At 49.0% G+C, this 20,952-nt stretch overlaps 7 protein-coding genes across 12 annotated transcripts in view; 1 reads left to right on the plus strand and 6 right to left on the minus strand.

The window, feature by feature from the left end:
- The window catches only part of H257_10191, a 6,957-nt gene extending 3,973 nt beyond the window's left edge, over positions 1-2,984 (minus strand). For both annotated transcript variants that reach the window (XM_009836654.1, XM_009836655.1), the window contains exons 1-3: positions 2,395-2,984; positions 1,114-1,860; positions 206-522 (exon numbers count right to left, since the gene is read on the minus strand). In XM_009836654.1, coding sequence (XP_009834956.1) covers positions 206-522; positions 1,114-1,860; positions 2,395-2,949 — 1,619 coding nt within the window. In that variant the 5' untranslated portion in view covers positions 2,950-2,984. The remainder of the gene's footprint in view (positions 1-205; positions 523-1,113; positions 1,861-2,394) is intronic.
- Positions 2,985-3,605: 621 nt separating this feature from the next.
- Positions 3,606-4,549, minus strand: H257_10192 (hypothetical protein). The gene has a single exon (XM_009836656.1). It carries the CDS (start codon positions 4,532-4,534, stop codon positions 3,725-3,727), a length of 810 nt encoding a protein of 269 aa, XP_009834958.1. The 5' UTR covers positions 4,535-4,549; the 3' UTR covers positions 3,606-3,724.
- Positions 4,550-6,573: 2,024 nt separating this feature from the next.
- On the minus strand, positions 6,574-9,258 carry H257_10193 (the record flags this gene model as incomplete). 2 transcript variants are annotated; one of them, XM_009836657.1, is made up of 11 exons in its annotated part: positions 6,574-6,708; positions 6,765-6,773; positions 6,839-6,885; positions 6,940-7,077; positions 7,133-7,170; positions 7,218-7,694; positions 7,752-8,347; positions 8,423-8,548; positions 8,596-8,779; positions 8,850-9,007; positions 9,075-9,258. In XM_009836657.1, the coding sequence occupies 11 exons, from the start codon at positions 9,256-9,258 to the stop codon at positions 6,614-6,616; spliced, it is 2,052 nt and encodes a 683-aa protein (XP_009834959.1). In that variant the 3' UTR covers positions 6,574-6,613. The 2 variants fall into 2 exon arrangements, with proteins under 2 accessions (XP_009834959.1, XP_009834960.1); XM_009836658.1 differs by having other exon boundaries at positions 6,574-6,773.
- An 889-nt stretch (positions 9,259-10,147) lies between these two features.
- On the minus strand, positions 10,148-11,411 carry H257_10194. 2 transcript variants are annotated; one of them, XM_009836659.1, is made up of 2 exons: positions 11,206-11,411; positions 10,148-10,934 (listed from the first exon to the last, which is right to left on the minus strand). In XM_009836659.1, the coding sequence occupies exons 1-2, from the start codon at positions 11,368-11,370 to the stop codon at positions 10,287-10,289; spliced, it is 813 nt and encodes a 270-aa protein (XP_009834961.1). In that variant the 5' UTR covers positions 11,371-11,411; the 3' UTR covers positions 10,148-10,286. The 2 variants fall into 2 exon arrangements, with proteins under 2 accessions (XP_009834961.1, XP_009834962.1); XM_009836660.1 differs by having other exon boundaries at positions 11,016-11,411.
- Positions 11,412-11,805: 394 nt separating this feature from the next.
- H257_10195 lies at positions 11,806-14,872 on the plus strand. Of its 2 annotated transcripts, XM_009836661.1 has the most exons (4): positions 11,806-12,810; positions 12,890-13,471; positions 14,236-14,477; positions 14,537-14,872. In XM_009836661.1, exons 1-4 carry the CDS (start codon positions 11,837-11,839, stop codon positions 14,839-14,841), a joined length of 2,103 nt encoding a protein of 700 aa, XP_009834963.1. In that variant the 5' UTR covers positions 11,806-11,836; the 3' UTR covers positions 14,842-14,872. The 2 variants fall into 2 exon arrangements, with proteins under 2 accessions (XP_009834963.1, XP_009834964.1); XM_009836662.1 differs by lacking the exons at positions 14,236-14,477; positions 14,537-14,872 and having other exon boundaries at positions 12,890-13,525.
- H257_10196 lies at positions 14,839-19,668 on the minus strand. Of its 2 annotated transcripts, XM_009836663.1 has the most exons (8): positions 19,177-19,668; positions 18,834-19,123; positions 18,096-18,125; positions 17,756-18,026; positions 17,037-17,221; positions 16,723-16,961; positions 15,846-15,970; positions 14,839-15,035 (listed from the first exon to the last, which is right to left on the minus strand). In XM_009836663.1, exons 1-8 carry the CDS (start codon positions 19,642-19,644, stop codon positions 14,868-14,870), a joined length of 1,776 nt encoding a protein of 591 aa, XP_009834965.1. In that variant the 5' UTR covers positions 19,645-19,668; the 3' UTR covers positions 14,839-14,867. The 2 variants fall into 2 exon arrangements, with proteins under 2 accessions (XP_009834965.1, XP_009834966.1); XM_009836664.1 differs by lacking the exons at positions 14,839-15,035; positions 15,846-15,970 and having other exon boundaries at positions 16,542-16,961.
- A 236-nt stretch (positions 19,669-19,904) lies between these two features.
- Positions 19,905-20,297, minus strand: H257_10197 (hypothetical protein; the record flags this gene model as incomplete). Its single annotated transcript, XM_009836665.1, has 2 exons — positions 19,905-20,035; positions 20,081-20,297. The coding sequence occupies 2 exons, from the start codon at positions 20,295-20,297 to the stop codon at positions 19,905-19,907; spliced, it is 348 nt and encodes a 115-aa protein (XP_009834967.1).
- Between the last annotated feature and the right edge of the window lie 655 nt (positions 20,298-20,952).

The raw sequence follows: 20,952 nt of genomic DNA on the forward strand, positions 1-20,952 counted from the left end.
ATATATATATATATATTATATAAGCCATTCTCTCCAATAGAGACAACTTAGTCATACATATATATAAATATAAAAGCTATCCTCTCCAATAGTAACAACCTAGTCATATATATATATATATATATATATATATCGTAGCCATCGTCTCCAAATAGTGACAACGTAGGTGTCCAGAGAGAGAGAGAGAGTGTATGTAACAACGTACTCTTTGACTGTGAGCACCCGATCGATGCAAAACGCAGCGTAAGTATGTACGACAAACTGGCGCGGGTCGAGGCAGTGGACGAGCAGAGGGAACAGCGTCGAGAGCACGGCCACGGGCAGCTGGTTGCGGAACGTCGCGACGAATTTGAGGGCGCCAGCCGTGAGCAAATGCGCCGTGGGCGAAGTGTCCTGGCGCTGCTGCAGCTGCGGAAGGATGTGGCTGTTGAAGATGTCGAGCAGCGGCACCTTTGGGTGGACTTCCGACACGCCCCGCGCCCGCGTCTGCTTGACAGCTGCCAACGCGGTCACGAGGTTGATCTAGTCGATAGAGATTAGAATATATATATATATCATGTTTTAAATTGACTGTTGTATATATATATATATATTGAGGGGTTGTTTTCGAGAGTTCATTTTGATCGAATTCTTCAATCATGGATCATCCCGACACACTACAAACGTCCAAGGCAACAACATATCCCGTTCACCATATATGTACTCTTCAGTAGGAGTATATATATATATATATAAATACTCACGAGCCATATATATACCCTTCCAAATAAATACACGATAAGCATAGTAGTGTAGTCCTTCTCCACCATATACAATATATACATATATATACATATATATACATATATATATATATACGATCAAAACCATAGTGTATGCATTCTCCCATATATATACATATATCTATCTACCCCTTCAAAAAATATATCTCCATGATAAACATTGCGCAGTACTTCTCCATCATATTTAATATATACCTATATATATATATATATACGATCAAAAACATAGTGTATGCATTCTCCCATATATATATACATACATCCAATCGTGAATCGAACAACCCAACGACACACGCCCGTGGATACACCATATATATATATAAATCTGTACCGCCACATCTTTTTGCATCCATTTGGTCTGGGGCGACGCCGAGTACTCTTGCAAGAGCGATGTGATCGTACTGAGGCAGATGCGGCTGACGGCATCGTCGTACTTTTGGCGGAGGCCGCGGAGCAGTTCGATGGCGGCGCTGCGTCGCGAGTCTCCGTCGTTGCCTTCAATATCCCTGCGGATGTACTCGAGGGGGTTGTCTTCAAAGAGCTCGACGTCCGACTCGCGCAGCTGCAGATTGCGCACGACAATATTATTGCACAGCTCCGAGAGCACGTCGTTTTGGTGGAAGAGGGCGGTGGTGCCCTGCTGCATTGCAATGGACCGAAGGAACTTCATCGATTTCGCTGCGACGTGGTCGTGCTTTGGCATCTGCGACAGCGTCGTGACCTTTTGCCAGATCACGTGCGTGAACCCAGACACGAACGGGGCAAACTCTTCCTCGTACTTTTCAGCGTAAATGAGCACATTTTCCAGCACGGCCGAGTGCAGCAGCGTCATCACGTCGGCCTCGTCGTCGTTGTCGGCGTCGACGAGCTGGGCCAGGTCGAGCCGAAGCAGAAACTCAAACGCTTGCATCCATGCTGCGATGTGGTCTTCAAAGAACTCGGGCAGGTCTTGCCAGTTGAGAGAGAAAAAGATGCGGCACATGGTGCGCAGGGCAGTGGCGAGGCCTCGGAGGTCCGTCGATGGTGTCGGGTGCTGCAGTTGGTGGGTCATGGCTGTGAACAGGTGCAGCAGCGGCGCCTACACCAAACAACACACACAAGGTATCGTCATATATATATATATATAGCGAGAGAGAGGTGGAAATACTATGACATATAGATCGGGAATGGAACGAGTTTATATATATATATGTGTATTTGTGTATTGGCAAAATAGTAGAATATATATACGAGGCACAAAACAGTATCATGGATTGTGAATTCATCTATATGTATATATATATTGTCGTTGATCGGTCATCTATGACATATAAAGCGTGTGAATACAATTCGATCTTGAAATGGAATTTCAAATCAATTAAAAAACACATGGAATATTCAATAAATTGTTCAATTTTCATTCCATGGGGCAAAACACGTACGAAAACAAATACAGTAGATATATATAATCGAATATACACTATTATTTTAAAATCATTTGAAATAGAATGTATATACAAGAGGACCGATCTAGATTACTTTGACCAGGCAAGTCGATGCTATTGTCGCACTCATAGAGAACTTTGAGCCGTAGAAGATGCAAGGGGGGAATATGTGACACCGGGGACGGTACCTGGAATTGCATGAGGCAGTACAGCAGCTCCTTGTACAACGCATCGCTTTTAAAAGCATGGCGGAAGCGCTTGAAGATGGCGTTGGACGTTTCCAGCATCCCGTTCACGGTGCGCAGGTCGCTGGTGGGGTCCCCGAGTTTCTCAACGATCTGAGGCAGCAGTTCCGGCCACTGGTCGGGAAAGTCGTACTCACCGATCGTAAACAGCGCCGCGCTGAGCTGCTTCATCAACGTGTCCGGCATGTCGCACATGAGACTCACAATGTGCGTCTTCACGAGCGCTTTGCACTCGGGCACAATGCATCCTTCGCTCTCGGGGTCCCATTCCTTCTTGACGAGGTTCTTGAACGCGATCGACGCCGCCAGACGCACGCCGAGCTCGACGTCCGGCGTCCGCAGCACGTTGAGCAATAGCAACGGCCCGTTCGGCTGCTTCGTAATCTCCTTCAGCTGCAATTCCGCCGCGCGCCTCGGTGCTGCATGTGGCGACAACGTGTGCTGCAGCACTTGCACAAGCGCCGACAATTCGGCGGGACTGCCCATATTCATGGCCATTCTTCTTGCTTCACGTGGTGGTGAGGCGATTGGAAATTGTGCGCCGCTGGAAACTTGGTTATCCGGATAAGTGTGTTTATCCGGAGACTGCCGTTCGCAAAACTATGATTTGGTGATGGATGTCAAGGTGATTTCGGCGGAGGCGACGTTAAGCCTACGATGGCGCCGCATGCACATAGCACAGCTGACCATGGTGAAGTAGTGCTCATCCATGACAACTACCTGCAGACAGATCCAGCTCAGGTAGCTCTTTAGTGATGATCTATTACCCTTGTCGTCAGATGGACGACAACTGATCATCCCGCAGTGGAATGGTTGATGCGTGGCATGCCAATGAAATAGCCCACTTGCATTCGACCCTACATCCTACACGACAATAACACGGATGTGGATGTACCAGTTGTCAAATCGTGCTGATTACGTTTCCATAACGCTACGCATCCGCCATAATCACACCTTCTAGGCGTTCAACAGAGCGACAATACGCTGAAGGGCAAGGATGTGAAGAAGGTTCTGTGGCATTGAGAGTGATGTGAGCTTCCCATGGAACCTCGTGGCCAAGGTGGAAATCGTCAAGATCAAGCTGGCGCCTCCAAGCCGTACGGAGGTACAGTACGCTGTAAGCGCTACACCGATTACTCGTTCAATTCATGGGTAGTCAAACAATGGCAGGAGAAACAGCAGAACCATAAGACGCAATCTGCGTTCCATTAATAACATTCATATGTGATTCTTGCTTCAACGACCCAACAACTAGCCCCCTCTACTACTGTACTTACTGCCTACAAACGGGGCAGTTCAACCGCGAGTAGTACCACATGCAGATGCACGACTCGTGGAACTCGTGGCCACAGCGCAAGATGACTCGTGGGATTACCACGTCACGACTGTCGTCGTCCACCAAACAAATGCAGCAGGCCGCAACAACGTCGTCGTCGCTGGCGTCCTTCCCGCAACTGGCAAAGTCCACCGACTTCATCTGCCGGATGGTCAGCAAAGCGCGGTGGTCGTGGGGGTATTCCATTTGGCAAAAGTCGTCGGTAAGATGAAGCAGTGTGCGCGCCGCTTCCGACACGGATAGCGTCGGTGCCACGTCGCCCAGCGTGAGAAACAGAAGCCGTAGGAAGCGTGTGATGCACAGCGCCTTGTCGCCAAAGAGGCCACGTAGCATGATGCCGCTGGCTTGCTTTCGAAACGCTTTCAATGACGGCGCTTTGATCCGCTTGACGCGGCTGTAGAACGCGCGAAAGTCCCCAAACCACACGCTCAGTTTCCAGTGCAGCGTGTTGTAGTTGCACGCGTTCTCGATCTCGACTTCGTACAACTTGGCAAAGCCAAATGCGCTGCGCTCCGTGGCGAACGTCCGCACCCGCAGGTCCCGCATGCTCGTGGCGCGGCGGATATCGATGCGGCGGGCCATGTCTTCGAGATCGACGGCGTCATCCGCGGCGCGGGCAGGTGGGTGGTGTACCGGTAGCTTGCAACAAGACGGGTCCGATGAAGACTGCGAGTGGTGATGTTGCGGGTGCCACTGCATGCTGCTGGCCAAGTGGGTCGAATCGACGAATGCCGGTGTCTGCGGCATTCAGTTATGTCCATGGAGAAAGATAGAAGATCCGACCAAAGTGAAACCGTCGAGATTTCGATTCCCTCGGCACCGCTAATTGGACCACGCCCCTTGGGTGTCGGTTTCGGGAATAGTAACTTATGTACGATGTATTCGTGCGACTTGGGTCAGCAAAAACTACTTCCATGTTGGTAATTGAGCTCGTGCAACACAAACGAGACAGCGAGATGTCGCTGAGACGTGTGCGCTCACAGACAATGGCATGTGAAAAGTGTGCAATTCCACTGTTTTACTCGCGTATGGTGGAAGTTAGTCAAGTATGCGTTACCCGAGCAGCCAATCGTTCAGAAAGGTGAGCACTTCCATATTCGAATGAAACGAATGAAGACGTCAAGGACACTTTTGTTCCTAATTTTGTTGACTGCTTCTACAATGGATTGGGATTCGAATTTTACTATATAGTACCCGGTAGTACTGACTGAAAATCTATAGCTTGGGGCCAAATAGATTTCACAGTATTACAGTGAGGTTAGAACGAAGTCCCACACAGTCGTCGCAGCTTTCGTGGTTAGTTTATATTGGTGGATCAAATTGACGTTAACGTTAGTTATCAAAACTACAGTAAACTTCATCGTGAGAATGACGGCACACCCGAATTAGCTTTTCTGGGGAGGGTCGCCGTCGTGACGACTTGGTCCACGATACTCAGGTAGTTGCGGGCCGTGTACACTCTAATGTGGTTGCCGTACTCTGACTCGCGTGGCCATTCACTTCGACTTGACAGGTAGCCTCCCAGCACATATTGTCGGACAAATTCAACGGGGTCACGTTGGCTTCTATGCATGAGGGACAACAGGCTTGATATCGGTGCCATCGGCGCAACAACTCGTAGGCGTTGGCTTGGGTTTGTCTCGGACAGGGGTCGGCAGAGGGGAAATTGGCGTCAGGTGAGGGGAATCCTCAGGACCAAGGTGCTGCAGCCGTGGAAGTTGTAGATGGCCACTTGCTTTGGCAATGGCAGAGCCAGATGACGTGGCGTCCTGACATGACATCTATCCGTAATCCGTCTTGAACACCACCGTAGTAAACGGTTGGTTGGCCTTAGTGGCGTGTTGAACAGTTTTAAAATTCGAGGCTTCGTCAATCGCCTTAGGAATCGCCCAGCATAATCACGAATCTCTTGGCTTCGTGGTCTGGATTAAGTAAGCACTGGGTGTGGGGGGGGTATCCAGCACTTCCAGCGTTGGACACAATAATGGCTCCATGGGACAGTGTGTAGCCAGTCATTAAGTCGTGAGGAGCGTCCATCTGCTGTACTTAAGTGAGTCGGGGGAACGATTGATTACACTGTTGGACGCTAAACGGCAGCGCCGACACCCTAGAACAGAAAATATGGCATCATCCACTTGGACTCGGCGAATGCAGTTCTCAAACGCGACAAAGTTGATGCTGCACGCCATCATCAATTAGTATGGCTGCATGTAAACGGTCGATCGTTGGGAAAGATTACTCGAGCAGCGGTCGTGCAACGCGTAGCTGATCTTGCCCACATACACCACCAGCAGCGACCATTGATTTCGAGCTTCGCCCGAAATCAATGGAGCCGCACCGAGAGAAGATAGGATGGCCCAAAGGCAGGGAATACGCTGGCCTTTTCGATGAGGCAAAACCCCAGCTGTAACGCAGAGCACGACAACGTGTTGGATCGTCGTGGAAATGCCTTGAGCGTGGAGGTAGCCCCCCCCGATTGGATATTTGCCAAACGACACAGGGGGGATTAAAACGAGTATGTGTTGGAACCGTGATACAGGGAGGACGGCAACTTGGCGCAGGGGGGTAACTTGTAGTAAGGCGCGTCGTCGAAACGGCAGGAGGGCCACGACGGGGACCAGGAACGGCCAAAAGATGTAAAACTGCCATGTCAGGTTGTAGGACTCGCACTATGTGAATGCGTCTATCCATCGCAGTTATATACAGTACTTTCCAAGACAAGTCGTCGCCTCGACCGTAGGAAACCAACTGCTGGAGAAAAAGGTGTACCAAAAACAAAGATGTAAGCTGGACTTGTTGTGGGTGTTGATGTTAACTACTCGGTGTTTACTTCAATTGATAATACTTGTTGCTTTGCGGGTCATGGTAACAATCCAAAATCGGATCGTACACCAAGTCCATCGCGGGCGGTTGGCTCCAATCTACGACCATGCATTCTACTTTGCACTTTTGCTCCAACACTTATACGTGTACATACCCGTGGACTCTACCACGACAACAACCCGATAAGTGATCAAGAACTAGCGTAAAACATGACACACTAAGACATACCGAGCAGACTTTGGATCCGTGGATCGACGACAATCGACCGCGCAGTCCTAGTCAGATGGATGATATATATCATATCTCACAACGGAATCAAGGGAACGTACGGAACCAACGCGGGCGCGTGGTGGACTTGGCTTACGGGGGGTCGTTTCACTGGCGAGTGTATCTGTACCATGCTCGGCAACGATTCCTCCAACACGTCTGTAAAGTCAAAGCTCTGGTCGGCTTGCAAGTCGTTTGTCCTAAGTTTAGCCCACACCGTTATATATCTACCGAAGTTGCAGTTTTGGTGCGTACATGTCAAAGTCGAGATCGTCGTTATCATCCAAGCGATTCTACATCCATGGATTAGTCAGTCTTCATCGTGCACCACACGTTTTACTTGTTCATTCAAAAATCGATCGTCCACGGACTTTGGAGGGTTGTCACCTCCAACGTGTCGTTGGTGGAAAATGGGGGTGTTCTGAGACCTGTCAGGAATCTGCGGCTCCTCGTTGTCACTCGTCATATTGCACTTCTGGTGATGTTTGTCGCCCTTTGGGGGAGGGTGTATAGTTGAACATTCCAGTGAAGCTGCTGCTGTCGTCCGCGAAGGGTCATTTGGGTTGTTCAGTGGACACTGCGGTGCCCATTGAAACAAACTGGGGGGATGACTCGAATTTGTCAACCCAGACTCCTCCGAAGATGACTGGTTGACCAACGCAGGTGCTCCGATTGACACTGCATTTGAATCATGTTGATTGTCCTGGGGTTGGCTGTTTGTCGATGGTTGATCGACATCTGAGGAAATCTGTGGTCGGTCGTCATTGTTGTCGTCGTCCCACCAAGATGGTTTCCCCCCCAAAGATCCCTTGCTTGCCTACAAGATCCCGTGAAATCTTCACATGGATACGTCATCTCTACAGGGGGTTCGTACCTCGGCAGGGGATCCCGCCTCGCGAAAGAAGGGCGACTCGTCCAGGGATAGCTCTTTGGCCAACTCGTTGGCCGTGTATTCGATTCGTCGGCTTAATGTCTCATTCGGCAGCTCGTCGTTTGTGTTCACGTGATTGGTGTTGGAATTCGAAACTGCTACATTCAACACAGCATGTAGCGGCGAAGGCTTGACAGGACTAGCGTCGTCGTCTTCCCACGATTGAAACTTGGACTCCAACTGGCGTTGCCCGGTGTTGGGCCGAGTCACCACCGTGGGCGTCTCCGTGGCAGAAGGACGCTCCGTAAAGGCAAACCGAAACATTGACGAGGACGGCAGAGTGATTTGCTTACGGGCTTGAATGTGCTTGCTATGGGACGACCCCGGACGCAATAGAGGGCTAACGGGCTTGGCTACTTCGTCGTCAATCGCAACAAGCTTACCCCCGCGACTCGACTTGCTTCGCGATAAAGATGATGTTGACGGGTGCTTTCGCGGACCTGCCAAACTGGGTTTATTTCCCAAAGTCGCCCCTCCAGCTTTGGTACTGGACGACGGTCTAGGGGTCGCCTTGGGTTTGTCACGAGAGGTGGCGTTGTCTAGCCAACGATAAGTTTCCATCACGTTACGTTGTTATTGTTATTCCCCCCAAACTTCGACAAGGTACTTAGTACCTGGTGCTGCCCTTGGTTTGCCCTCTGGCTTGGTTAATGGTACCGCCACGGCTTTGGCGGCAAAATATTCGGTGACAGCCCCAGAGATGAAAAATGTACGTGGAATGTCCACGCCCCCGACGAAATCTATGCATTTCAGTGGTATACAAGTCAGACATTGTATATAGTTGTACCAAACGGATGGTCGGACGGAATCGGCGGCTCTTTCATCGTAAACACCCGACGGAGTTTGCACGTCCCGCTGAGGCAAATCGAGTCGATAGTTCGAAATGTTGTCGCAAATGATGCGTCCACCAGCGCTGCCACGTCAAAACACCAATTCAACCACACGTCTCGCGTCACTTGGTTGAGGGGAATCTATACGTCAAGGTACAACGTTTCGGTATGTATGGGGAAAACAACACGGGATGAGTGCAGCCTTCCTTACTTGGGCATGCAGTTGGTGCACAACAGCCCCACGGAACGCAGACGACATGACGACGCGGCGCCGTGTGCCGTTCGTGTCGAGCACGCCCACCTCCACCGAGATGGCCGCCGCGGCCGGGATGGACACTTGCAGCACCAGGTATCGCTGCGTAAGCCCCACTATGTACACAGTCAACACACCCAATGTCATGTTGAACACTTGAACTCGTAGAGTGTGGGGTCGTACAGGACTTGGTCGAGTCCTTGGGCAAAGTCATTTTCGTCGCTAAAGCCGACCCTTCCATGGTGAACAAAAACACTTTGCTCGGCTTGTCGTACTCGCGACGCACTTTTCCCGTGAGTTTCCAAGGCGCGGCCGGGTCTTTCCCCCCCGCCGCCAATAACTCGACGCTGTCGCCGCCTTGGTACATTTGGTGGATGGCAGTTACGGCGGTTTCATGCCCAGTCGAATCAAACCGTTACGAATTGGCACAGGGTGAACGTTTGTTGCGATGCTGGTGTTGATGTGACACTTCACGACGTCGGTTCTGCCCTGGGGCATTGGAAGTCGTAACGAATAGGTCACGGACTTTCGAAGTAACTTCCCTTCGAGGTAGACTCAGACTGGAGTCCTTCCAGTTGGATTTCTCCCTTGCAGATCGCGCCTACTGTACCAGGTCTTGGTGACTCATCATGTTCCTCTTCCTGGCCCCCTCCCCCTGGGAATAGAATCGCACTCCCGTGCGATCCGCTCACCGGGGGAGAGTCAAGGTGGCGAAGGTGCTGTGGCGCAGTTCGTTATCGCCGACAAATTGAAAAGTGAGCAGCATACAACCAAACAATATTCTACTGGGGACCCCGAAGCCCGAATGCCCGGTTGACTGCCGTCGAGGTTACCTTGGTATGGCGAGCTTACGAGAGAGATTTTGCAAAATTACCTTTCAACTTACTACCAGTAACCTTTCTATGTAAGCTTACAGTAACGTTAGTGTAGTGTTAACGCTGTTAACGTTAAGTACAATTGCATCTTAGGAGTAACCTGGGGTGTATTCCGAGTCTCCGACTTGTAAACCAAGTCAAGTAACGTGACCGACTACCGATATACTTTTGACTTTTGAACATTCCTCCTCTCGACTACTGTACTGGTATTATTATATTAATAGTACATAGTCCTCTTGGCATTACCAGGTATTAATAATACTATTAATAACTTAGTATAATATCACAACGGTTAATTATATTGACGTGTCATATCATATTTACTCACCCCATTGATCAACCCAACCTTCCAATTGGTATTATTATATGCCATCAACACGTTTACAAAACAACACCACAATATTACATACATCCTAAATTAAGAGTGTTGGTTTGCTAACAACGCGGACGACGTTCATTAGCGTGTTTTAACATTTTTCCATCGGTAGTCCCTAGATAGTGTGCAAGCTGGCAACCCAACTTAGTATTGGGCCTTCTTGGCGGCTTCGGCCGCGATGGCCTTGGCGCGAAGTTCCAACTTCTTCTGGGTCTTCAAGCCCATGATGCCTCCGCCCCACTTGCGGCGGTGGGTGGATTCGTCGTTGAATTGCGCGCGGAACGCAGTGTTCAACGAGTCAAACTTGGCCTTGTCTTCCTTGTTGACTTGGGTCAACGCGACGACGGCCGAGTTCTTCTTGTGGACGAGTTGGCCGAGGCGAGCCTTGCCCTTGAAGATGACGTACGGGATGTCCATCTTGCGGCACAAGGCTGGGAGGAACACGACCAATTCCAACGGAGACACGTCATGGGCGATCACGACGAGCTTGGCCTTCTTGTTTTCGATCAAGGATGTGACGTGGTTCAAGCCGTACTTGATCACAGCGGGGGGCGTCGCCGCTTGCTCCTTGCCGGCGGCGATGTCCTTGAGGCGCTGGTTCTTGGCGGCCTTGGTTTCCGGTTGGTACTTGAGCAACAACTTCAACAAGTCGGACGCGTGGTTCTTGTCCAACGTGTTGGTGAACTGGTTCACGGACGGAGGCACCTTGAGGCGCGTCTGCAAGATCTTGGCTTGGCGTTGGAGACGCACGTTCTTGGGCCAGCGGACGAAGCGGGACAGGTCGCGCTTGGGCTACATATATGCCAAAGCCACCACGGTGAGGACGTCTTAGAGAAGCATGGAGAAGGAGGAATAGGTGCCGAGTAAAGTTACCATAGTGCGCAGTCCAGGGAGTAGTAATATAGATACATACATCCTGGACCAACGACACCACAGATCATTTATGTCATTGCGGTTTGTGGAAACCCGCTAACATCAAACGAAGAGCTTGCAAAGACGACAAGGTCGATGGCGAAGCTCAACGAACGACAAGGGAGGCACGGCGGGGGGAGGCTCATGATACCTGGATGTCACCTCCCAAACGGAAGTTGCGGGGAGCCGAAGGGTACAACGGATCAGCACCCTTCTTCTTGGAAGCGGTGGAGCCGGTGGGCTTGGCACCGGCCTTGGCGGCGGTCTTCACGGGAGCGGCTTGGGCAGAGCCCTTGGTGACCTTCTTGGCAGGCATGATGGATGGAAAAATGCACAATGGTTGCCTCCATTATCAGCACGAACTCCACCACCCAAAATGCGAACCAACCAAACGCACTGGATGAAGCTGACCAATCACACAGAGCTCAATGGCCGAGTTTAACGTAAATAACGCATATCAAGTGCTGCAGGGATTTCGACGAAACGGTCCAAGGTTTAGTAAAACGTATACGTTAAACCAATTCCTCGGACGCGATTGGTCGATGAAAGGCCAACGAGCCAATACGATCTCATTGTATTTTAACCAATAAGATGGTTGACTGGCTTGACTACAAATAACGACGGAGACGTTGCGTTGGTAATTTACTTATGCGTCGGACCCTCTGCAAAGAAGAAGCCAAAGTGACTGAAATCCTGAGTTTATATGTAGGGGGAGTGATAGATAAGTGTGCCGTTTTCATGGATTCGCGTCCAGCTGTCGAGAAAACTGGGGTGTTGCTGGAATGAGGAGTCACCTCACTGAAGCGTTGGCAGCAATGGAAGCGCCATTTGAGCCCGACGAGGTCGAACCCCCGTCGTCGCCGCACAAGCCAACTAAGGAGTATGTTCTGGACATGGTGAAGCGCCGTCTGTGCTTGGACTCCCCTGGGTGGACCGTACCGATGATCCATTTCCTAAACGAAGACGAGCATTGCGCCGCATTTCTGAGCTTCATCACGTTGCTGGAACCGTCACTGGACGACGACATCGAGTCGTTTCTCCTGGACGGTCCGTCGCATTCGCACATGAAAGGCCCAAGGGTGCCTCGGGACGACACGGACGTGACCGACGCGTTGAAGCGCAGCTACCGCGCCACCATGCTCATGGCCGGCGAAGACACGTCAGACGCGGTTCTGCTTCTCCTCCAGTCCAAGGCACGTCTCATGACCAAGTGTCTGTTTCCGATCTTCCAAGCCAACTCATCCGGGAACCTCCGCCACGGGTGCAAGATCCTGGACAAGCTGACCCGATCCCACCTGAACGACGTGCAGCAAGTCGTGGGCGCGAACGGGCGAACGTGCGGTCGATATATGCAGAGCCTGCTCGAGCACATCGAGCACCCGCACGTGTCGGAGCTGTTTCTGACCATGATCTGCAAACCGCACAACGCGGCGCTTCTCCGCGTGTACTTGTCGCCCCCCGCGACCAAAGTCATGTTTTACAAAGCTTTGGCCGACATCAAGATCATCCTGCTCATCGCACATCACATTTGCGACACCCAGTACGACGAAGTGCACGCGATCGCCGCCGCGGACGTCCTCCTGGAACTGCTGGATCGATTGGCGGCCGACGACTTTGGCGCGATCGTGCTGGAGCCACTGTCCCATTCAACCCAGCTGCTCGAGAGCCTCGTCACGACGGCGCTAACCCCCGAGGGGGGCAAGTCGCCTGCGTCGTACCTGGCGCCCCCGTGCGGCCGCCGCACCGCTGCGATACGGTACGCCCCCCCTAGTCTGCCCACCAGTCTATCCATTTTGTCCATGCTATGACGTTCGATATGATGATATACGTCGTAGATGCCTCTTGGGGTTGCTGGAAAAGGCCGCGCAGGATCAAGTCGTGGGTCCCCCCACGTCCCCGTACCAGTCATTCGGGTCCACCGTCGTCAACCTCGTTCCCAACCAGCTGCACGTGGCCAAATCGTTTGTGTTTGGCCGTGTACAAGCGCACTTGCCCGAGATTTTAACGTACCTCCAAAAGCAATTTACCTCGCAGCAACAACAGCAACATGTAGCTGGTTGCGACCACGGCGTCCGGCACACGGCGTACACAGTGTCACATCCGTTCACCGAGTTTCGCCTGCTCCTAGTGCAAATGCTTGTGGCATTGGTGGAGCACGACGCCGCCCACTTGGCCATGTTCTTTTCCGTCGATGTGTGGCGCATCCTGGTCGCGTGGTTTGTCCAGTACCCCCACACTAACCTGTACCATCATGCGTTCTACCGCCTTGTGTTTCTTGCGCTGCGTACGAATGACTCGGTTGTGCTCAAGCCGCTTCTCCAACACGCCAAGCTCGTCACGACCTTGATCGACGTGTACCGCAAAGACCCGACTGCGTCCTCCCGAGGCTACATCCTCCAAGCATGCAACGCGATTCGGTACATATATATATTGTCCTTTTACTAGACGTTTGTGCTTATTCGCCAAAAATCTATCGATCGATTCTTTGTATAACATCGTCACACTAATTGAAGGCACACACTAGTTCGATGTTGCATCATTGGTCCAAGAGTGGATTTGATTGGCCACTTGATGTTCGTGTTTTGGGTTTTGATTGGTCGATATATCGATTGTATACCGATTTGGAAAGTCTGCTCATTCGATTGACCACGCCACTCCAATTTCGAATCGACTTGACAATATATATTTATATATATATATATATCTCTATAAGAACCTAGACTTGTTTTGGGGGGGTTGGGGGATGGAATCGGGTGATGGGGGGGGTCTTCTATTGGTTGGTTGATAGGTGTATATGTATGGATGTATTTATGTAAATGTGTGGCTGATTGGGAGGTTGGTCTTGTTGTTTGTGATTATCAGTGAACCGACGGGGTTTTTGTGTTAGTGTTATTGTGCCTTTCACCCAAATTTGGACTTGAGTGATCCAGTTGGTCTAATCTAAGCTTGTACATACTATACTATACAAAGATTAGTAGTAGTACATATATAGCCCAATGCCGCATGAAATATGATTGGCAGAAACTCGATCGACATGACGTGATTTGATTGGCTTAAACGATGTTTTAATCCATCCTGTCCAGATCTTTTCACTCGATTTGAAAATAAGGCATTCTGTGTGTGTGTGTTGGTTTGAAACGTGGTGTTTGAAACTTGTTTAAAACGTGTTTGAAACACGTAGGTTGCAAGCCGCGACGTTGCCGCCCGACGCGTTCTTGCGGTCGTTCCTGCAGTCGCATGCCACGTGGCGGTCGTTCGAAAGCCAATTGTGCGCGACGACCCAGGCGTCGGTGGTCAAAGGGCTCGGAATCCCCGTGCCCACCAACATGATGCGCATGATGTCGCCCCCCCCAATCGATTCGACTAGTCATACTAGTACTACTACTACCCCGACCTCGGGCGACGACAACGACGACGACGACGGTACTAGTCCTACTAGTCGTACTACTAAACTAATCATACTCCTATGTACGAGTAACTAGGTCGCCACAGCATCGAACTTGGGTCTGAATTTGCGTGGAAGCTTGGGTTTGTCGACGACGAAGAGTACGAAGTGCCCGAGACGTCGTCGGGGGAGAAAAAAAAGAAGAAAAAAAAATCGGCCAAAAAAAAAGCCACGTCGTCGCATCCGCCCAGTAATGCATCGGTGATCGTCCGTGATATCAGTGCCGACGAAGACGAGGACGTCGACCAGCCCCCGCACTCGCCTGACCAAAGCAACAACGGCAACGCGGACAGTTTGTCGCCCGAGGGCAAAAAAAAGAAGCGAAAAAAACACAAAAAATAAAAAATCAACACGACTGTCGTCTGTTATTACACGTGGGTTTTCACGGGCGTGGCGTGCAGCATGGGCGGCAGGAGGCGGCGGTGGACCGCCTGCACGATCTGGACGTCGCAGGACTCACACAACACGTATGACGTGGACGGATGGGTGTCGGGCGGGGTCGGAAACAGCAGCACCGACGACGCCGGCAAGTGTTTCTATATAACACATATTGGTTAGTGCATTATTCGAATCCGGGCCATTTGGTTGGACTGCCGAATACTAGTTAGTATACATTGCATATCGAATGGAGTTGAGAATGTGTTCTAGCCAATCAAAGTGCACGAAATACATAATAATTTCAACCAATCGTCGATTCGTCGAGTTGGTTCATCTTCATGTTTGTATACCATGAGTGCAAAATGTTTTAAAGCTCCCTGCCACGTGTCCATATTTTAACCACAAGTCGATTCAATCAAACGAGCAGCACCAATAGACCGACAATCGATATACGACCAATCAAAAACCAGATTGCAAATCACGTAGCCAATCAAATCATCCACTTTTCGACCAATTCAACATTGAATTAGTGTGTGAATGTAAATAGTATATGTGTGGACGATGGTTCCAAAAGGCAGCACAAAGAATCGATCGATACTTGTGGCAAAGAATCAGCACTAAGAGTCCAAATTTAGGGTAAAAGGACAATACCGATATAATACATACACACAATGGATTGCTGGGTTTACGCCAAATTGGTGCATGTATATATATATATCGCGCTGTGCAGATGAATCGGTCGAAGTATTTAGCCAACGAGATTGCAGGAATGCATCAGTACCAACCAATGCACAATGAATTAGTGTGTGTGACTTCGATTAGTGTGACGGACATCACAACTGGACAATATTTCGATACCCATTGACATGGTTCCAAAGTCCAAAATTTGGGTCAATGGACAATACATTATGGTAGCATCCAGTTGATTGAAGACTTTTTCAACAGAGTCGTTCTAGTTTAGGGCCTACCTCACAATGCGCAGCCGGACAAAAGCGGCACGAGTACTTGGACACTTGAGTGCATTTTGGGAACGCGCAATAGTGGCGGGGGCAGATCCATGTGACATCGTCTGGCACATCAAACCCGAGGCAATCTATACCGTCATATATATGTGTATTGTGACTTTGGTTCGAATTTGGAGTAGGGTGTTCAAAGCTCGAACAATCGAACGAAAGAGAAATATATTAAAGGCAACTTGGTCAAAAGTACAACGGATCAATGGGAACATGGAAATAACCATTCAGTTTCTATTTTAAATATATCAATATCTTTATAATATAAATTGATTTGCTAAACCAACAATATTATTTTTAATAATTCGCGGGTTTGGCCGTTTGAAACATATTTTATCCAACATATTTTTATTAAAATGTTATTAAAAAAGGCGGTACAAGTATTGTCGATTTGATACAAATTTGGGGAGGGGGGGCAATCGAATCGCGCCGACCAAACTGATCCACAATCGATTTGATTGGTTGAATTTCATTGAGAAGGTTTTGATTGGTTAATAATTTTGAGCTCAACTGAAGTAGCCAATCAAATCTATTTAAATTCCAACGAGAAACCACGCCACAATGAAATTTCACTCGAAAGCACAATGTAGCTGAAACTTTACAAGGACAATCGATCGACCCATCAAAATCCTAAACCGTAATCAAGTGGCGAATCCAAATCTCGCTTCAACACCATTCATTTTCGTCGTGTGTGATTTATTTCGTAATATGTCCCTGGTCGATTTTTACAACCGAAATTCAGGATAAAAAGTAACGATCGATCAATTGAGTTGGGGTATGCAAACGAAAAATGTAAATTTTGGCTCCAAGACAAGGTAAGTATCGAACGTACCAACGTGGTAGACTTTGGGGCACTTGATCTTGGCTTTGAAGTCACATTCGATCAAGTCGCCGCCGTCTTTGCAGCAAAAGCACGAGTCTTCCGACAGTTTCGGCGGCGTGCGGCGGGTTTCCCGATGTATCACCGCTTGTGCGTACGATGTAAAGTACGTGAGGCTGTCTTGGGGGTCCACGGGTGGCCACGACGGTACTTCTAACTCGACGCTTGTCGGCAAGGACAAAGCCTCCGAGCTGGCACATACATATGTGAAGGATTCAAACATAACACGGAAAGCTAACAGAAGAAGACATTGGCAACGTGTATACCTTGTTGGGGCAATACAAAATGGACACCCGCCGGTGCCCAGCTTCAATACACACGCCACACAACACGCCTTGTTACAGTGGGCACATGGACGGATGGGGTCGTTCTCGTCACTGGAGCCGCAGACGAGGCAGCCAGTCCCAGGCATTTTGGCCACAGAGTCGACACAAATCGCACATAGCTGGGCCTGCGACAATATATACCAACACTGTGAATCCACTGGATCAAAATATATAAAACACAAGAAGTCGATTTGATACAAATTTGGGGAGGGGGTGCAATCGAATTGCTCCGACCAAACCGATCCACAATCGATTTGATTGGTTGAATTTCATTGAGAACGTTTTGATTGGTTAATAATGTTGAGCTCATCTGAGGTAGCCAATCAAATCGATTTAAATTCCAACGAGAAACCACGCTACAACACGAAATTTCACTCGAAAGCACAATAAAAAATCTTTTCCACTTGTGTGTATGATGGTGTGTGTATTTCGTTCAAATGTCCAAAACACGTTCGCATATCCTCGCCGCGACAGTTGATTGGCTACCAACGAATAATCCGCAGAAAAGATATGGAAAATAGAAAGAATATTATTTGAGCCAATCCGCGCCAAGATATATTTCGGATGAACCAATCAAATGTCGCGGCGAGGTTCCGAGCGAAATTCGATTGGACGGGGGGGGTGGTCTCTACACGACTTTGTGTTCAAAATGTACGTACAGGAGGGAGATGCGGGTGCGATGTCAATTGCGACGATGTCGTGCCGCAGACGAGGCACGCGTTGGATGGAATCGACGGATGTCGACGGGCGAATGACGTGGCACGGCCACTGCACACGGAGCAGTCGCAGGTGCCGGCGCACAGCCGACAGCTGTACTGCAGCCCTCGGTCCATAAAGTCATTCAGGTTCTCGTTGAACTTGTAATGCAAACAGCGGCCGCAATAGATGTGGTCCAGCACACCATTTGGACACTGAAACATCTTGCCTTGGCTAAGCACACACACAAACGAGTCGAATAAAGTCACAATTGTGTGGAGATTGTTTGTCCAGCCGGCATACCGTCTATGGCAGAGGTGACAACTGGGGCCGCTACAATGACAGATTATCAAAGTGTGAGCAAGTCGAGAGACAGCATACATATATTGTCAAGTCGATTCGAAATTCGAGTGGGAGCAGCAGCACCAAATCGATCGACCAATCGAAAACCACAACACGAATCAAGTGGCCAATCAAATCCACTCTTCAACCGATTCAACATCGAATTAGTGTGTGATTGAAATTAGTGTGATACTGGACGATCTTTACAAAAGTCAGTACAACAAATCGATTGATATATTTGGTGAATCAACACAAAAGTCCAAATAGTGGGTAAAAAGACAATATATGCATCTGTTGTGGCGTAGTAGAGTTAGTGAATGCATCGGATTCAAATTAAGCAGACAATCGATCGATCGACCAATCAAATCCCACAACACAAATCAATTCGCCAATCAAACTGTCCCTTCAACACTATTATAGTGTGTGAATGAAATTCGTGAGAAACGGGATACTCTTCACATACAAAACTCAGTACAAACAATCGATCGATGGATTTGGCGATTCAGCACATTCAGCACAAAACTCCAGATTATGGACAACATTGTGGTGAGTATTTCAAACGAGGCAGAAATATGTACCCAATCACATTGTATCAGGTCAACCAATCCACTACGAATCAGTGTGAGAATGAAATTAGTGTGATTGATGGACATCGTTTTTGATATATAAAATTCAGTCCATAAACTCGATAGACAATACCTGGATGGATTTCTCGCTCCGATCGTGATGAGCCATTGCCGATTGAACGCCTTGACCTCTGCAATTCGGCGCTTGTCATCCAAGGCGGTGGTGTCGTTGGTGGATTTTGAGCGTTTCAAAGGCGGTGGGCCTTGATCGAGTTCGGCTAATTTGGCTGGAGCGTGAGCTGGTGGCATTGGTTTGGCCTTCTTTTTCGACGACGACGGAGGCAGGACCTTGTCGACGACTAGCTTGCGCGGCTTGGACGGCTTTGGTATGGCCACGACATGGTTGTTGTCCACGGGCAACTCCTAGAACCGACGTGAAGGCCAAGCATGGATGGTCCTGAAGGTGTTGGTCGAACCTCTGCCCCCTGGGACGAGTCCAAGTTGGCACATTCAGAGTAGTGCTTCCACTTGGCTCCTTTGTCCTTGCCATCGTTAGCGGTATTGCCTAGTGGGTGGAACGACAGCACGCTTCGCATGAGTGCCAACTGTTCGGTCCGCCGCAACGCGTGCACGGCCCGCTGGACCTCGGCGAAGCTGTTGTCTGACGAGAAACGGAAGCAATACACGGTCGTGCCGTCAACCCAGAACATGGACCCCACCTCCATCGTCACATCTGCCATGCGTGCGACGAAGAGCAGGTCGGTGGTCGACGAGTTCTTGACCAACACCTTCGTGTCCACCACCCCCGAAGGATCGATGTCCGACGCTTCGTGCCTCTCCACCAGCAGACACAGCTCAGCTTCCGTGCAAAGCACTGTAAATTTCGCCGCACTCCCTTCCTCAGTGCCCGGGCAACGGTGAAGGAAGATACCTCGGAACCCCATGGTGGCCTCAGCGGCAGGTGGCGCAATAGATTATCCGGAGTCTCATCGATTTCCGGAAATTGTAGTGGTATTAGTATAGTAGTAGCGTTATTTTACAGTGTTAATAACGGTACTGTTATTAATACGTAGTACTACCTCTGTCCCGGTTTTATTGCTCCAAACGAGATTCTTGAAGTTCCATTTTAATTGCTCCAAACGTGCAACAGTAGATTGAAGAAAAAAACACTATATTTCGCATACAAAAATCAAGTACATTTATTTCAAATGTTTAATCCAAGTACCGATGGTATGTCAAATTCTTCATCATCGGAATCTTCCACGACATCCAGACGCTCAAGCTCCGTGCAGACATCGCTCATTTCCAAGTTCTTCGCCACTTCGCTCGCCAATTCTAAGATGACTGTAGACATGTCACACTCACTTAGCAATTCCCTACTGGCGTTGACAACGTCAGCATCCGCTTCAATCGACAAGGGCAAGCGACCTTTCGCAGTGAGCACGGCCTTCTTCATGTGTGGTATGTTGAAATTGTTGCCACTCGCGCAACGAATCACTTCCATCATGCATCCTTGCAACGTCAAAAAGTTGGCATTCAACGTGGCCGGGTCAACATCGCTCCACACACGCTCCGTATTGTCCACAATGTCAACCATGCTTCGTGAGCAGTTATTAATACCATAATAGTACTACAATTTTGTCGTTTTGGCCTGAAATCGGCGCCAATCGATAGCGCCAACCAATGCGCTGATTTTGAGCCTTATTGCATCAAAATTGGAGTAATATTCGCGAAATTACGGTGAAAATACTATTTGAGGCTTGTATGTACGGATGTCGTTTTTTTTATCCGTACTTTGTTTTTATTGAGCGTGGTTATTTCAATTATATGAGCCACAGTATGGAGTCTTCTGATTGCTCTCTCGTATTTGATTGGATGTATTTGAACTCAATTTGATTTCAATTGAATTCGCAGAGTTCTGCTCTTTTGAAACATACCGCACACTCTATACTTCTCAGAAAACATTGTGTTCGTTTCTCAAAAATGCCGTTTGGAGCAATAAAACCGGGACAGAGGTAGTAGTACTTATGGTGCGCGTCATCTATAAACTATTAATACCAACTTTTCACAAAAATTTTCTGACTTCTATTTCATACTTCGAAGTATTCATTACTCAAAATTTCAGCAAATTGAGACGTAGAATGATAGATCTCACAGTCAATGTGGTGAAGAAATTCTACGTCTCAGATTCAAATTTGGTGATGAATTGGTCCTGAAATAGATATTTAACCTAGCGGTATTTTACATGGGCG

Source organism: Aphanomyces astaci (assembly GCF_000520075.1).
Source record: "Aphanomyces astaci strain APO3 unplaced genomic scaffold supercont1.26, whole genome shotgun sequence".
NCBI classification, from domain to species: Eukaryota; Oomycota; class Saprolegniomycetes; order Saprolegniales; family Verrucalvaceae; genus Aphanomyces; species Aphanomyces astaci.

Excerpts from the sequence above, each read along its gene's own strand:
- H257_10196 (XM_009836663.1), bottom strand. The coding sequence starts at position 19,644 with ATGGGGTTCCGAGGTATCTTCCTTCACCGTTGCCCGGGCACTGAGGAA. Across the intron at positions 18,027-18,095 it reads TGTCACCTCTGCCATAGACG|CCAAGGCAAGATGTTTCAGT; the intron begins GTATGCCGGCTG and ends GTGTGTGCTTAG. Across the intron at positions 16,962-17,036 it reads TTTTGTATTGCCCCAACAAG|CTCGGAGGCTTTGTCCTTGC; the intron begins GTATACACGTTG and ends TGTATGTGCCAG.
- H257_10194 (XM_009836659.1), bottom strand. The coding sequence starts at position 11,370 with ATGCCTGCCAAGAAGGTCACCAAGGGCTCTGCCCAAGCCGCTCCCGTG. Across the intron at positions 10,935-11,205 it reads GTTTGGGAGGTGACATCCAG|CCCAAGCGCGACCTGTCCCG; the intron begins GTATCATGAGCC and ends GCATATATGTAG.
- H257_10192 (XM_009836656.1), bottom strand. The coding sequence starts at position 4,534 with ATGCCGCAGACACCGGCATTCGTCGATTCGACCCACTTGGCCAGCAGC.
- H257_10195 (XM_009836661.1), top strand. The coding sequence starts at position 11,837 with ATGAGGAGTCACCTCACTGAAGCGTTGGCAGCAATGGAAGCGCCATTT. Across the intron at positions 12,811-12,889 it reads CGCCGCACCGCTGCGATACG|ATGCCTCTTGGGGTTGCTGG; the intron begins GTACGCCCCCCC and ends TATACGTCGTAG. Across the intron at positions 13,472-14,235 it reads CAAGCATGCAACGCGATTCG|GTTGCAAGCCGCGACGTTGC; the intron begins GTACATATATAT and ends TGAAACACGTAG.